The sequence below is a fragment of the Accipiter gentilis genome, chromosome 9, assembly GCF_929443795.1.
Source record: "Accipiter gentilis chromosome 9, bAccGen1.1, whole genome shotgun sequence".
NCBI lineage: Eukaryota > Metazoa > Chordata > Aves > Accipitriformes > Accipitridae > Astur > Astur gentilis.
The window spans coordinates 29,965,223-29,981,829 of record NC_064888.1 but is presented as its reverse complement, the minus strand read 5'-3'; the positions used below and the strand labels follow the sequence as shown (position 1 = coordinate 29,981,829).

The 16,607-nt window shown below is 47.0% G+C and overlaps 1 protein-coding gene across 4 annotated transcripts in view; it reads right to left on the bottom strand.

Moving 5' to 3' along the window:
* Positions 1–16,607, bottom strand: part of NEURL1 (neuralized E3 ubiquitin protein ligase 1) — a 164,430-nt gene that overhangs the window by 93,688 nt on the left and 54,135 nt on the right. Inside the window, exon 1 of one of the 4 annotated variants that reach the window (XM_049810057.1) lies at positions 885–1,140. The exons of 1 other annotated variant lie outside the window; for it this stretch is intronic. In XM_049810057.1, coding sequence (XP_049666014.1) covers positions 885–942 — 58 coding nt within the window. In that variant the 5' untranslated portion in view covers positions 943–1,140. Of the gene's footprint in view, positions 1–646; positions 842–884; positions 1,141–16,607 lie in introns of those variants that run through there. 2 more of the 4 variants (XM_049810058.1, XM_049810055.1) reach the window with 2 other exon arrangements.

Below are 16,607 nucleotides of genomic sequence, written 5' to 3'. Positions count from 1 at the left end.
AGTTTAACATTCAGGAGCGCAATATTCTCACGGAAGTATTCACGGCATGAGATTTGCGCAGACAGGGACATGCCTAGTATCGCACGCCGTCCGTAGATTCAAATTCTGGTTTACCGTGGGCCTGTGCAGGATATTCCTGTCCCTTTCCAGCTCCCCCCCGTCCCCGCTCTACATTGCCCAGCAGACGCAGGCAGCGTGCTGCGCCCATAGCTTTAGCCTCGTCTAAAATCAGCCCATTCAAACCAGCGTCCGCTCCGAACCGCACCGATTCAACGCGAAATAAACGAGGATGTACGCGGAGCAGCAGCTGCCGGTGGAAGAGAAGAACGAGGGGACCGCTTGGAAAGCCTGCCAGGCTGCCTTGCGGTCACCTCCACCGCCGCCCCGCTGGTGTTGCGCCGTCAGGCAGCGCACACCCACGGACACCGGCGCTCTCCTGCCGCCCCCGACCCCTCCCGGCGCGCCCGTCCGCGCCGCTCGGGCAGCCGTTCGTCCCTCGACCCCGGCAACTCGGCGAGACGAGCCCGCCCCAGCCCGGGCGTCCCCTCGGGCCGGCCCCTCTCCGGCAGCGGGATGCTCCGGGAGGACGAGCCGGGCAGAGCCCGCATCCCCCCACCCCCACCCCTCCGGGGGGCACCCGCCTCACCTTTCCCAGCCGCCTCCCGCTCCCCGCCGCCCCCGGCAGCGGCGGGTGCGTCCTTACCGTAGAGCAGGCTCCTCGTCACCTGCCCCCCCATGGCGGCGCAGCCCCGCCGCCGCCGGCCCCCGCTCCGCGCCCGCAGCCCCCGGCCCAGGCGGGAGCCGGCCGCCCCGCGCCGGCAGCCTCCACCCACTCCGCGCCTCCCGCCGCGGCACCGGCGCTAGGAGCTGTCATGTTTATTTACATAAGAAGGAGGAGACTCCGCGGCTTCCTGAAATAGCTGCCGCCGGCCTTTCATCCATGCAGCGCGGCGTCGGCCTCGCGTGTCCCCGCGTGTCGTGGTGGTCCGTCGTGTCCGTGTCCCCCCCCCCCCGGCGCACACGCACGGCCCCGCGGTGCAGAACGCCGCGGGCAGAGGCATCCACGGGCGATGCTGCCGTGGCCGGCGAGCTGCCGGAGGGGGGCTGCTGGACGGGCCGAAAAGCCGGCGGCGCCCGGGCTCCCCGGCAACGCTAAGAACAAAGCAGGAGGCACTGCCAACTCCACGGGGGAAAAAAAAAGAAATAATGAAAAAAAATTAAGAACTCGTTTGTAAAATCAAACGACTTTGGCCATTTGGAACTTTCGCTACCCGGTGGTTTGGTATCCTAGCGCAAAGCCCTGGAATGAATTAGAACGGAAGGGAAAAAAAAGTTAAAAATTATTACCAGACATCACTGCACCAGAGTCTTCAAATGGCCTCTGCCGGTTCATTATTAATTATTTAATAGCAAAGAAGGGCTTGAAATGCAGAACGGTTCACCACGGACTGTAATAATAAAGACATTACCCCCTGTAAACTCTTTTGTGCGAGGCTCGCATGCTCAGCCCAGATACAGTGCTTCCTGCTCTCCAGCTCATTACCTCTGCTGATGGATAATGGCCAGCGTTATTAAAAGCAGGGGGATGCAGGGATGGTGCAGGGAGGTACGCAGGGTACCACAGCCGGGGCTGGTCCCTCGGCTGCTCTCTGCACCCCGCGGTTCGCGCAGGAGCTTGCTCGTTCCCTCCTCTCCACCTCCAGCACCGCACGCCCCTGCCCACACGCACCTCTCCCTGCATCTCTCCTGTCCACTGCTCTAAGGGTAGATTAACACAGCAGGCGCCGAGCTGCCACGGCCGGCCATGGGTATATCCCAGCTGGCTCATTTAAAACTAGCTCATGCATCTTGCGCTACGCCGCAGTTGCTCTTCACTCTGCAAAGGAGCGGGAGTCAAACTTAGGCAGCCGCGAGAGCAGCTCTGCCTCCCAACTCTTACCATGGTGCTGGGCAAATCCTGCCATCCCACTGCCTTGACTCTGCCACCAGGAAAATGGGAAATAAGGTTTTCTCTCGCCTGTGTTGTAAGGATTATTGCTTAGGATGGCTGGGTGCTGAGGTCTCAGCACTTCTGGAAAAAAAAAAGCGGTGCAAAAAAAGCCCAAGCCAAAAAGCACAGTCAGGGTGTTTGCACTAACGCTGCCTGCGTGAGGAAAGCTGTGCCCAGCATTTCCAACCTGCGAGCGGAGCCTCTCCCGAGCCCCCCAGCAGCAGCCAGGCACCACCGCCGGCTCACCCACTGGCTCCCGTCTGCCCAGCCGAGGAGACTCACACCCGGACCCCAGAGCCAAGCAGCAGCTCTCCCCTAGCTGAGCAGCGCGCAGGCAGCACTCCGCTCCTCCCTGCCCAAAGTCACACTCTGCAGAGCTTACGGCAGCTTCTTGGCAGAAGAAGCTTTTTTTTTTTTTTCCCTTCTATTTTTTTTTTCCCCTTCCCTCCCCGAGGATGCTGCATTTACAGCATCAGCTGTGCAGGGTGAGGATGCGTCCCCAGGAGCACCGCAGCATGGCCCCTGCATCCCGGTGGGTGCAGGGCATCTCTTGGATCACACCAACCCGTCACAGCACCCCGCTCTGCTCCCACACCGCTGGGGACCCGTGGACGCCACAAGGACATTGCCGGTTTTGTCTCCTGGCGGGCAGCCCACCCACTCGGGCTGACAGCAAAGGGTCCAGGTGCTTACGCCATCAACTACCACGTTTCACTCGGAAGAATAAAGATTGACTTGGACATTCAACCCCAAATTTTCTCCCTCAGTTTCTCATTTCGGCTCTGCTTTCCATCCTTACCTTAATCATGCTACAGCTCTGTGAATAATTGACTTCTTGGTTCACTGCCTCAACCAAGAGATTGCTAGAAAAAAAAAATCATTTCATGTTGGCCCAAAACCTAATGGTTTGTGCGTCTCGCTGAACAAAATGTTTCTTTAGCTCAAAATGAAGCATTTTATTTTCGGAGTTATTTTTACCTCATTTTTTCAAGTTATGGTCATTGAATCCAGCTCTGAAATGATGTCTTAAAAAAACCATTAAGCCCTTTGTTTTGAATACACCAAAAGGAAAATTTTGAATTGTTATCTTTTCATATTATTTTGGGGTTTGCAACTTATTGGCTTTGTTTGTTTGTCTGGGGGGGGGGGGGGGGAGAGGGCAGACTGCCAGAATGAGTCATCCCGTTTGGCAGAAAATGATAAACAATTTCAATTGATTTTAAAATTTCATTTTTTTCAGAAAAAATCCGGCAATCCCCCTCATGAACTTCCCCCGCTGCTGTAGAGCAGCTCCTGGGGACGCAGCCCTACAGAGCCATCCATGGTAGTCAAACTGCCCGTCTGCCCTGTTCCATGATAATTCTTCAAGGATTATTTGCCATATGGCAAATCTTTGCTTCACAGCCATGTCGCGCTGGAACTTATTCCTGATTTGTTCTTATCACCTCCAAGTCCATTTCAGACCTTGCCCTTTTCCAAATTCCTCTTCAGCCTTTCATGTTGCTGATTCTTCTCTAGACATAGAGAAAACCTATCTACCACCCTGTTTCTATTTTACAATTCTTTCTGCCGATACCCTCTAGGTCCCCTTGGGATATTTCTTTGCCTGTGCCAATTCGGGCAAGGCCTCCCATTTTGGCATCAAGTATAAAAATCAATATCATCACGGTGATTTGTGCTCCCTTCTAAATCACTGACAGAGGTATTAGGCTGGACCCAACAGAAACTCAGCCCCTAAATCCATTCCCATCTGTGAACAGCATCCAGCAAACTCCGGCCAAGCAGCAGCGCTGCTGTCCAAGCCAGGAGGAATCTGCTGCAGGAGTATTTTGAGGCAGTGTCTGATCTTGCTAAATATACTTAACTGCACGAGTAGGATGCTGAGGCTGCAGAGGACTTCTGTAGATGGATTCACCGTCATTAGGCTGTATATTAGACTAAAACCTTGGATCTTTCCAAGCGGCCTTGAGCAGACAATGGGGCACCTCTCCCACGCCTCCTGGGACAAAACGCCCAGCCTCGGGCACTGGGCAGCGGGTTTGGGTATGAAGTTGAGGGGTCATGAGTGTCTGCATTGTTTCCCTGGTGTCCTGGTCAGAAGGCTAGCAGTCAGCAAGGAGGATGCTGGAGACCCACCACAGTCTGGGAAAAGACATCCAAACAGGGCCAAACCGCCCATTCCAGCCCAACTGATGGAAAGCAGCAGAGATACCTGCAGGGAACCACAGCAGGGAAAGCCAGCTCTGAAGAGACCTGCCTTGCGCAGGAGGAGACACAGGAAAAGGTACAAAGAGACAGAGAAGAAGGAGAGGATGAAAAATCCATCTCATGGAGACCAAGGATAAGATTATACATATGCACAGCCCAGGACAGGAAAATGAAATTCCAGTTCATGTGAGCCTCATGCAGCTAAAACTCTTTTGGGACTGGATTTGGCTCTATGGAGAACTGGAGTTGACTTTTCATAAGCAAGACAAAACAAGCAATAAAACCTCTCTTGATGGGGATTTCACCCACTTTAATGGTGCTGCAGGTAGAGACATCCTGCCAAGAAATGGTCCTAAAAGTTTCCTCAAATATCAGTATGAGGGAACTGTGGAAATCCATCTGATATTTGCCAGGGACAGGGAATCTTCTCTTAATGACTTTTATGTTTAGAAAGGTGCCATCAATTTCTCTATTACCACTTGCATTTGACTTTATGGTAACAAACATTGACTAGAAATTGTCCTTTTGCACTCAATACAGTAGCTCTCAGCAAACAGCTGGAGATCATCTAGGAAGATGGGAGAATTTAGGGGAATGCATTCTCAGGTCTTTTTTCAGCATGAGTGTCTGACTGCTATTAAGGGGGGAAACTTCACCTGTACAGAAAACAGATTTCCTGCAGGAACCTCTGCCACTGTAACTCCAGAGGAAAAACGATGTTCTCAACAGGAAAGCATCCAAGAGAAAAAGTCTCACCAGCATGTGCTAGTGCACAAAAAACAGGGACCAGAGCTAGGAAATCTTGCATTCTATGTATCCTTTTAACATTAATTTATTGCCATTAAAGGAGGGGACTTAGATGAAAGAGGTGTCTCTGCTTTCGATTTTTTATCTATAATGCAAAGATACAGATACTGCCCTAGCAAAGGGTATGCTGATTAGCTGACGTTTATGCAGCCATTTGAGAATATAATGAGTTATGTCATTATTAAGCATTATTATAAAGCTGCAGCTCTGGATGAAAGCCAAATCTCAACGTGTAAGTCAAAGGAAATTGAAAATTCTGGCTGAAATTCTTAAAATCAAAATCACCACGCACACCTACAAACTACACCACCACGACCACTAGCCCAGGTGCTCAATTATCCCGGTACAATTCTCTGCAGACACAGCAGGAAAGGGAATTTAAGGACAGGGAAAATCTTTAGGCTGAATATCCACCTCACATTTGCACTCAGCGTAAATGAGACATCAGTTGCGTCTGCTTTCGTGACAGGAGCCGCAGCAGCGCAGCAGTAAAGGCTGTCTCTCAGCAGGTCAATGAAGACATCGGCGAAGTGTTGTAATAGATGTCCAGGATGCGGATTGATTCAGTGAAGGAGACACAGCAGCGACAGGAGAGCCCAAGGTCTCATGTCACTGCTCAGGGGCTGCGGCCCCTGCTCCCGAAAAGCTGAAGCTGTCATGAACATCCCAGGCTTAACTCTGACCCTGCCAGCGCTTGGCGTTTTATCGTAACCTCCCTGTGCAGCTGTCTGCAGGAGTGGAAGAGGGGACCAGCAGTGCTGGAGAGGGGCAGGGGGCTGAGCAAGGAAAGGGATTTCCAAGGCAAGGAACTGAACTGACTTCAGGCCAAGTTGCACAACATTTTTCCATCAGCATGCAAACGCTCACAAGCCCCCACTGGATGCTGGGTTTATCTTCAAAGATGGTGACTCCGTGCATGAAGGTGTCAGGAAAGAAATTAATGCCAAGAGTGCCCCCTCCTCCTTGAATGCTTTTGGGATAATATATTGAGAAAACCCTGACGGACAGTACAAGGTAGCAGAGACTGGAAATGACAGAATTCAATGTAACATCCCTTGCAATAAAGCATTGCATTGGGCTAACCAGAGTTTCTGAAAAGTAGCTTTTAGATGATACAGAAAACCTGTGCCTGCTTTGGGGCAATATCCCCTGCAATCTGCCTATTCCTGAGGGCAAGCATGATGCTGTGCACAACATCTGCTACGCCTTCGAATGCCTCCAGTCCTCATCTTCATTTATATGTTAAATTAACATTAATAGCATAGCCTCTCACTGCCATTTCAGAGTAGCTCTTCAAGCACATCACAATTCAGAAGAATCTTAGGCCTATCAAAACGTAATGGAAAATGAAGATAAAAGCATCTCTCTAGAAGAAACATTGTAATTTAAAAAAAAAACAAAGAAATGCTGATTTATAACACTCATCTAATGAAGCTGACTTTTGCTTTCAGAACAAGCATAAGAACCAAAAAGAAAACTAAAGTTTCAATCTTCGAGCAAAGATTTTCTTTAGCCCCATGTGAGTATTTTTACTCTGACTGGAGGCACAGCACAACAGCACGGCAGGACTGAGAAATCTGTTATTTCAAGCCCAGTTCTGTGGCTATTAAATGTTTGGGAACTTCGAACAGTATCATCCCATGTGATAAGGCACTAAGTCAGCCTTTAGCAAAAAAGCGTAGTATTTTTTCCACACAGAGCCACAGAGAATACTGGTACAATATTTATACTTTTTATATAATATAAGTAGCTCATTCACACTTTAACATAGGCAACATCCAAACTCTGCACTGAAAAATGAAATTACCAGCTGGAATCATCAGCATTTTTATGGCATTTGGCCTTTAACATGTGACTGTTGGGCAAACACCACGCTTGTTTTCACAATATTCCTGTAGGAAGAGGTGACGCCTCTCTGCCTGAGCTAGAGAAGCGTATTTTGAGTTTTTGCAAAAAGTTAAACGGGGATCTTACGAGCAACAGGTGAATTAGCCCTAACAATCTTCATTCAATGCCCTCTGGAAAGAGCACAGGCAGGAGCTCTGTGAAACCGAAGAAGTAAATAAGGTAATCAGAGAGCACCGGCACCAAGGTACAAATGAAGGTTACACAGATAACTTCCACTCCGGCATGTGCAAGCTTTTGAGAGCTTGACTTTGTAATCTTAATAATGTTCCCTTGGCACAGAGGTGTAATTTCTGAAGATTTTTCTTAGCCGGTACAGTTACAGGAGAGAATAACCTCTGTATTTCCCATCCCACCCTTTCTGAGAAAGGCCTCTCACTTGCCTGCACTGACGTTTGTAACCAAGCAAAGGCACCGTATGTTTGTGATGTAAATATTAGCCCAGCAGAGAAACACCTTTTTATTACCCTGTTGAAAGTCCTTCAGAGAGGGCGGTGAAGGGCAGTGGGGTCCAAAAGAAACCTTCTGGGCTGGCAAGACGGGCAGGCAAGACCACACCACATGTTCGCGGGACAACGTCCCCCACCACGTGTGCCTGCACGGTTTCAGCCTGGGCTTGGAAAGGCTCCTGGGGTCGCAGATGAAAGTCCCCAGTCCTCTCCCAGGACTGGGTCCCACGCACCCCTTCTCACCCCAAAAATTCCCTGCCTCCTGCTACAGGGTCATCCTATAGGAAATCAGATTTATTTACAAAACTTGCCCTTACACAGCTGCTTTTGCAAGCTTTTACATTAGGCTTCAAGGAACCAAAGGAGCTGGAGGTCAAATACTCCAAGGGCAAAACGCACAGAAAGGGTGAATTTTCCAGCCCAGGTGAGATGAAACTTGCAGGTGTAAATACAAAACAAATCATGTAACGCCTGTTATATGTGTTGCCCTTTTCCACTCCCTTTGTTCATCTGTTGCTCACCCTTCTCTGGTCTCGTGTTCTTCCTCACCAGATACTGCTGTCCTGTACCACCCCATCCTAGGCTCTCTGTGGCTCTTCAAGTTTTATCTGAAATCTACCCTTCCTCCCTCGTTATATCGTTTAACGCCTTTCTTCTATTACTCAAATTAAAAGACATTTTGCATGTAACTCGGTCTCACGAAAGTATCATGAAAGATCACAAGCCAGATGTGGTGGACTGGGGGCAGCTGTTACTGGAATGAGAAACGAGTTTTGGTTCTTCAGCTCAGGAAAACAGAATTTAATCAGTACAAAAATCAGAGCTTTACCTTCACAAAATGCCACTTGTTTTGGACCTCCTTTATCAAAGCACAAAGCAGATGAATATAAAATGCAAATACTGTACTGAGTAGAGCAATGGTCGTGTTCCCCTCCAGCCACCCCTCCATCCAACAACCCCATTTCCAGGAGGAGGGATCAGAGATCAGTAGGACGTGAGCTTCATAAAATTACCAAACGCAGAAAAATGTCTGTATGCCTAGGATCTAAACCATGCTAATATGTTCACCACTGCAGCATCTAGACTGAGTGTCTCTGACCTACCACAGTTTCTTCTGATCTGCTGCAAACTTTTGCAAACCAAAACAACGCTGCCTCTGCCATTGCGTTCTCTTCCTCCCATACACCATGCCTCCAATCCAAAGGTCTTTTTCACTTCTCTTTCCTCCCTCCCCCATTCTTTGTCTCAGCATCCTCTTCTGTGCCGCCCACACACTTGGAGAGCAGAGAGCAGACCAATCTGGCACACTCAAATAACAACAAAAAAAAGGAAAGAAAAAAAAAAAAAGTTGTTGTTTTCTGGCCTCGAAGACTCCTCTGTATTTTTATCTGGAGGGAGCAATCAAATCTCTTTTCCTTTCACCAGGAACCAAAAGGAATGGTGATGCCTCCTCACATTCTCACAAATCAGCCCCGACAAAAACGAGGGGGAAAGGCTGGCATTTCTTCTCGACACACAGGCACCTTTGAACAGGAACATGAAGCTTATTTTTAACCATGCCTTCTTCCAGCACCAACCAAGCACCGGTTAAAAATATCCATTTTTACAAGGTGGGGTTTGATTAGCCAGTTTTCTTGTTTGCTTTTCTTAAAAAGGGCTGAGGACAAACTCTGCTTGCCTGGAGGCTAGTTAACCAGCCAGGCGGTTATCGGCACTTCGGGGACTGCTGGGCTGGCTGGGCATGCGCCCACACACGCAGCACAAGACAGGGGTTTGGAAGGGCGCAGACCTCCACGTACAGCACGCACCCCTGCAGTGCCGACACGGCGCTGGCAGCGTCTACCCATCAAGGTCCCAATCCTGCAATCTCATCAGCATATGCAAAAAATCCACTCTGGCATAAAGCATCTAATGACATTAATGGCACACAGCACAGCAATACGGTCCAGGCATGTGGAAATAATCACAGGCCCAGAACCCAGGATGACTGATTTTTTTCCCATTCAACATATGTTTTACTTAGATGTCTGCTTCTTCCCACCCTTCTTTCTCTCACTCTCCCAAACTATTATTTGGTTTTGGTGGAACACATGAAAATACAGGAAGATTAATACAGGAAGATTATAGGTTAAATCACACCTATTTGAGAAACAAAAAAAAACGGTTAACTTAGCTATAAACACGAGCTTTTATTAAATTCACATATTCCTAATAATAGGCAGAATCTGACTCCAGCACAACTGGCCACTGAGCAGATAAAATACATCTGAACTCTGTTCAGCATGAGGGTCTAAAACTAATGTTTGTGATTCCTACACAGAATTAGAACCAAAGAAGTTGAGTTTCAATGAGGTAGAAATGTTGTTCTTTAGGACCAAAGTGTATGTTCCACAGGATGACTCAAAAACTCTATGCTATTCTGTGCAGCTATTTGGTTTCTTAAAGTGACCTGTAAGCCATACCCCAGGCTGGTATAAATCAGCAATAACATCATTTACAACATCAGCCCAAACAGAGCGTCTCTCCCTCCCTATCAGGTCATCTTAACTCAGCTGTTCTTATGTCCTGGAGAGGTTTTATCTGCACAAAAGCATTTTTACCCATGCAGCTACGTGTCAATTATGATGACTTTTGTCACTTTAGCTTTTTGTAGCCACACAGACAAAATGCCCATCTTCAATCGCTTTATCAACACAGTTGTAGCAACAGAGACTTCATAATGCAGATACGGTCTTTAACCAGGCTTACACTAAGTATCCAGCTAGACTGCTCTGTTGAAAGCAAATTTTCATGTGTCTCTCTGGAAGTGGATCAGCCACCACACTCTTTGCCAATGTTTCTGACCTGTCAGGGCGGAAGTGGACATTTTCACACATCTCCTCCTACCTTGTAACTTCAGCAGCCAATACCAAGGCTTTGGGGGCAGCGGCATGTCCTTGCCCACAGGAGACTGTGGCTCTTCCCAGGGGAATCCCCACTTGACACTCACCCAGCCTTCATGTTCAAGGAGAAAACACAGAGAGTTGACACTCAGTGCTCCCCAACTTCAACCAGATCTTCATCAAATCGCACTATGACTCACTGCTAATTCACATACAGTGTACTCAGTCCACCGACATTTCCAAGACCGCATTCAAGGTCTGACCATGGTCTCACTCCCACTTCAGAAACTATTTATTTCCCCTGCAGCTGCAGAATGTGTTTGGAGGACAGGAGAGAAGATGTTTTTCATTACTATAGAGTAGCTTAGAAGTATAAATCTTTTTCTGTCTGTCTAGATTAAGATAGGAACATTAGACATGGGCATGAAAAGATTAATATCTCTGCATGCTCAGTGTTAGCAGGACAGGTCTGTACATTATACAGATGTGATACTATTTCAGAGGATGATCCTTTTAACAGTTAGAAGTCTATTCAAGATCCACGTCTTAGGAGTTTGTGATCTTCCCAGACATAAGTTTTTGATTCAAGACAAACCCCAGTACCACCTGTCAAGGCAGAGGTTTATTTAAAAGAATATATATGAGATGTGGGCAACTCATACCACTAGCAACTCCCCTACAAACTGGCTGCTGTTGTTGAGGTGGGCAGGGAGCTGTCTGTCTCCGGAAGCTCAGAGACCAAAGTTTCCTTGCTGGTCATTCCTTCTGGATACTGTTCAGGCAAACCTGAAGATCAGTAGCTTGTACTTCTTTTCACACAACCTACTGTATATTGCTGATGCCATTTAGCTATCTGCTGCTTTGCAAGTTTGTAAAACACCTAACAGTCTGACTTTAAAACTCAGGCGACACCAGAGAAGCATCTTTATTAAATACCTTATTTCACCTTCTAGCAAACAGAAGCAGTGTCTCTACCACAAAGCTGGGATGGACACTTATTTGGATAAGACCACAGTCTGAGCCAATGCTTTTTGGGACTTAGACAATTTGAGCTGAGGAAGGAAACTTGGAAGACATTGAAATTTGAGTGGGAGAGTTGTGTAAAGACAAACAGAAATATTTAAAGGAGATGGGCACAATGAAGAGGAAGGACATTTTTGCTGGCTCATGAAAATGAAACATATGCAGGGCTTAATCTGCCACCACTGAAATCAATAAGAATTTTGCCAGTGAAGCAAAACAAAAGCAGAAATGGAAACAACATCTGACATTTGCTATGTTAGACTCATACAAATTGCTGTAGTTAATAATTTATGAGATGGATAAATAATATACCATATGCAATGGATGATTTTAAACTTTCATTTTCACAGTATGAAGGTGTCATGATCTGCAGAGTTTTGAAGCCTGTAAAGGCTGCTTATGCTGAGTCATATTTAGAAAGAGATTTTCCATTTGGATAGTCTTGCTAAATCTATAAAGACACCAAACAAAAGAACACGTGAGAGGAATAAAGATAAAAATACAACATAAAGATTAAGATGCATGCTCAAGAATAGAAAAGATTTTGGATAAAATTTGTTGTAAATAATTTATTGTTGAAGTAGCCCTCATAAACTTAAGTTCTTGGAACATAAAAGGCAAAGTATTTCTGTAAATTTTTAATGTTTGGGAACTGATCATATAAGCCTCATATAAGGCCAACTCCTTATCCAGCACAAATGAAAGCATCTAGCCTTGTATCTTTAAGATCATAATGAGATGGCCGCAAAGCAGTCACTATGGAAAGCATGGTATTCAGAAATTAATATCTCTCTGGGCACAGAACATATAATGAAGATAACAAGGCAGAACAGAGAAACACGACTTGGACTATCACATCAAAACCCAGGGATGCTCAGTGGATTAGTCATGCGGGCAGCAGACCTGCACTGGGAGACAGCAGAAGAACAGCATGAGGAACTGGAGAGCAACCTACACAGCAGGCCAAAAGCAAGAAGAGGAACAAGAAATAAAAGAAGAAATAAAGGGGGTAAGAGGGATGACATGTTTCAGAAAGCTCTCAGCTCCCATCAAGTTGGCAAACAAGGAGGTCATATTTTATAAAAAGCTCAGCAAGAGGGGCACCAATCTTTTTCCCAGCCAGATGTGCAAATATTAAACCCTTGACAGCATGGCAGATGCTTGGAAATGTGGCCCTCCATGTGCCATTCCCACCACTTTAAAAAGCGGAGATTTTGCTCAATGTATTTTAGGCACACAGATTCTTACTAAGGAAAGTTTTGTGCATTTTTATTGTAAAACAACCTGAGTGTGAGCTAGTCTGTACCTCATGTGGGTTTTTCCAGCCTTTCACATCTCATGGCTGGCAGCAACGGTGGTCCGTCTGGCACATGCACAGACCAAGCTCCGGGACACAGAAAGTGTCACATGCATCACTCCAAGGGCTGCAGTGTTGCAGATGCATTGGAAACACCTAATGACTGCAGAAGGAAAGCACCTGTAGAAATCCTCATCTCTCTCACCATCAGGTATTTTAGCAGCCCCCAGAGACTGAGACAAGAAGATACTCAGCAGTGCGCTAGTCATTAAAAGTACCTATTTTTTCAGTATTCATAGTTCGATGTAGGAGCATTTCAAAACTGAGAATTGCAAGGCTGTACATGGATATCCTTAAAAATTTTCTGCTATATCTTTGGTAACATTCCATTTACCAGGGGGTTTAGCTGAAGCTAGAGGCCAGACTGGCAACACTTGCACTTAGCATGGAGGCTGACCCAAACATTACCGTGTAGTGGTAACCTCATGGCAAAAGGCCACACTGCTGAGATGTGAAGAAATCCTCCTGGGCCCAGCACAAACTCAGCCTATCACCACCAGTAATGAATATCGGTAAATGAAGCTCCAGTCTCCGCCAGGAGCATGGGGTCTGCCCTACGGCTCCTCTCCTGGGCATCTGCAAGAGGGAGGCAGCTGCTGACCGGTCTCTGCTGATAGTAAGGACAACAGATCCCCCAGCCAGGAGGAGGAAGACAACCTTCAAAACAAAGAAAATATTTTCCAAGATTCCCATAGTAAAGACAAATATTGACAGATCAAGACAGTCGGAAAGATGTGTCGCCTTTCCCCCCAAAAGTCACTTGTTCAGAAGCTGCCAGTAAAATGCCACCAGCTGGCCTTTATCCACATGGCGGTTACACCATCACAGCTCCATCACAGCTGAGCCCCTACAGAGTCATCAAGATTGAACGGACCACGAAAACCTAATTACACTGCTAATTTGTCCACAACTGAACGATTGAAAATCTTGTTTGACAGACCCCTACTGCTACTCACACACTGTCCTTGCAGGTGCCCCTAACGTATAGATTGGCCAAGGTCTTCAAGGCTGCAGGTTCTTCAGCTGGATCACCTCCCACTAACTCTAACTAACTAACCTTTGGGTAAGTCGCAGAGCATTATCAAGCCACCACAACTAGATCCAGGTCTAGCATTTCAGGGCAGTCAAATCTGGGGTTAGGTCCTGCTCTGGGAATTGTGTTTGTTAGACCCATTTCCACAATTTACAGCCCTCAGAATGCAACAGGCTCTGATATCATAATTGTCTAAATACTATCTGCATAGCAGATGTTTTGTGTGTGTGCACTATCCCCCAAGCTTTTGCCATCTGTTTTTTACCTAATAAGTCAGGTGTTCATGTTTTTTAGTCGAAAGAATAAAATGTGGAGGTTTCATCTTCAAAAGAAGAAAATGCAGGAGTTCTTAAGTTATTCTCTACACTCCTGCAAAACCTTGTTAGAAATTTCTGAAAAAAAATTTGGAGCACTAAGTGGAATGATTCCCCTTTAGTCACATATGAAAAATTGTAGAATAGGGCTGTAAGAGGGTGAATTGGCAGCACACACGGTGGAGCCTGACACCACCTGGATTTCTTCCCCCTTTTTAAATAAGCAAAGAGTAATATGAAGAGGGACCACAGAGACAGAGAGCTCTGACACCAGGCAAGGTGTGGAGGAGGAATAGTAATGCTGAATGAATGCTGACATCTAAACATGGCCAGCAAGAGCCACAGATGGATCAGATCCTGAGTCCTTTGAGGACCTCAGACTGCCACCCTGACCAGCAGTGGGTCAGACCCTAGATGAGATGGGAGAGGCAACCAGTGCCAGATGCACAGAACCAGGACCACAGCGCTCCAGAACTGCCCACTCCTCTGCCCCTCTTCCAACAAGGGACACAAGCCAAGCAGTGAACAACGTTTTAATGGACTGTTGCTGGTGATGGACCAGCTGTGACACTTGGCAAGTTCCTCATTACCAGCCCCAGAGAAATGGCAATCATTGCAAATCTCATGTGGTTTAAGTTCAGCATCTTTTCTGATTACTGTTTGTGTGCAGGAAGCTTCCCTGCTGGAGCAAGTTCTTTTGCTATTTCTTCATATTCAAATAGTATTTATAGCATTAAATTTTTAAAAAATTGTTTTAAAGCTATTTCAAAGTTAAAAGATGCAAAAATCAAACAGCATGAACAACACGGCCATGATACCACAGTTCTCCCTCAACTGGACCCTAGATGGTGGCAATGCTCTCAAACACTAATGGCAAATACAAACCCACCATACATGGAAATAAGTTGTATTCACCACTGATATATGCGCAAACAAGTGAAACAGTACTAATAGGAATGTTTGGAGAAAAAATATTTCCCATCCCAAACCACACAGCTACAATCACCCAACTAGTAAGTAGAGGCACTATCACAAAGGGATCTGTCACATGCCAGCAAGGTGAGCAGTGAATGAAAACTCATTATTAACAGGTCAGAAGCAATTAATTGTTCAACCAGGAGCAGACAAACTTTAGATGACAAACACACACGTAAACATCCCCATTTTACCAAAGGCAATTAAGGAACGGGGAATGGGACAACTCAAACTGATCACTGCACACAGTGCACCCAGTCTGAGGTGCCATTGCAGCCCACAGAGACCCCTCCTGCAGTTCCCAGGCCACCTTCTGTGGGTAATCTGTGCAGCCACCACCATCCTGGGCTTCTCTGCTCATGCTCTCGGCAAAGCAGCAATTTCAAGGGTGATTTTTCTCGCCTCTAATGTGAAAATGGGACTGGATCAGAAGCAAAACCGCTTTTCCCAGAGGTCACCCCCACAGCAACTTTAGTCAGCATATGTTATCTTCAGCATCCAGAGGGACTCTGGAGGATGACTGACTGCCAACAGCAATGAAATCTTGAAAAAAACCCACAGCTGTAACCCTTGGTAAGAGTTACAGGGTTTGCTCCATGCCCAGTCTAGAGAGGATAACATGTCCACAGCACCCTCTTGAACTGCAGCTCACTCATTTCACTGTGTTTACACCATCAGCTGTTGGCAAAACATGACTAATGCACTTTCTTGCTTTGAGGCTTAAGAATAAAATGTCTCTTACAGGACAGAACCTGCTCTGGTGGTTGCCAGTCAGACCAAGGCTGTGGATGGAGACTGGGATCTCATGACTCCTCTCTCCATGCGGAGCAGAGTCCTCTCGCATGCCCACCTTCCTCCCATCCCCAAACCAGCCTTTGCTCACCCCCTCTGTGGCTCTGAGGGTAGGACCGGGTTGCACAAGGTCATCCCTACCACTGCTCTATCCAAATGGGAGCCAAGGAAAAGCCATGGAGAGAAGGACTTTCTCCTCCAAACGTGAGGATGGGTGGCAGTGGGGCAGCAACTGCCGCCACAGCACTTGCTGCTTCTTAGACGTTCCCTCTTCTGAGATGACTGACTCTTCCCATTTGTGGAGCAGAGCGCTGTTTGCTAGGTCATATAAAAAAAGAGACAAGGAAACTAAATGCACCTCTAAACTGTACTGTCCAGGGAGGGTGTGAGTTGCATTGCTCAATGCCACGGTCCGCTCTGTGCTCGTAGGCAGCACTCTGCCACGGCTCGATAAATAAGTAATAGCAAAACAGATCCCTCGTTCAGCTGCCCGTCAATAGAGGGAGATCGCTGTAAACTGCACTAGAGCATCTCCCAAGGGCTCATGCCTGTCAGAGACGCTTAGGACAACCCATAGGTAAGTTTTCCTGGCTCAAAATGGTGAGAAGAGCGAGTTATTCTGCTCAGATCACAAGCAATCGGTTTGCTCTCTTTGAGCACAACTTTGCAACACCCTGCCGGATCCCTTGCAAAATGCAAGGAAGTCTTCCAGGCACCACGAGGCAGAAAGCTATCAATTTTGGAGGGGATCATTAGGGAAAAGAAAAAAATCAGAAGGAAAAAAAAAAGGGGCAACATAGATCTGTTTGCATCCAACTTGCAGATGCTACAGCTGCTGCTTCTGTAATTATGTGCAGATGAAATGAACAGGT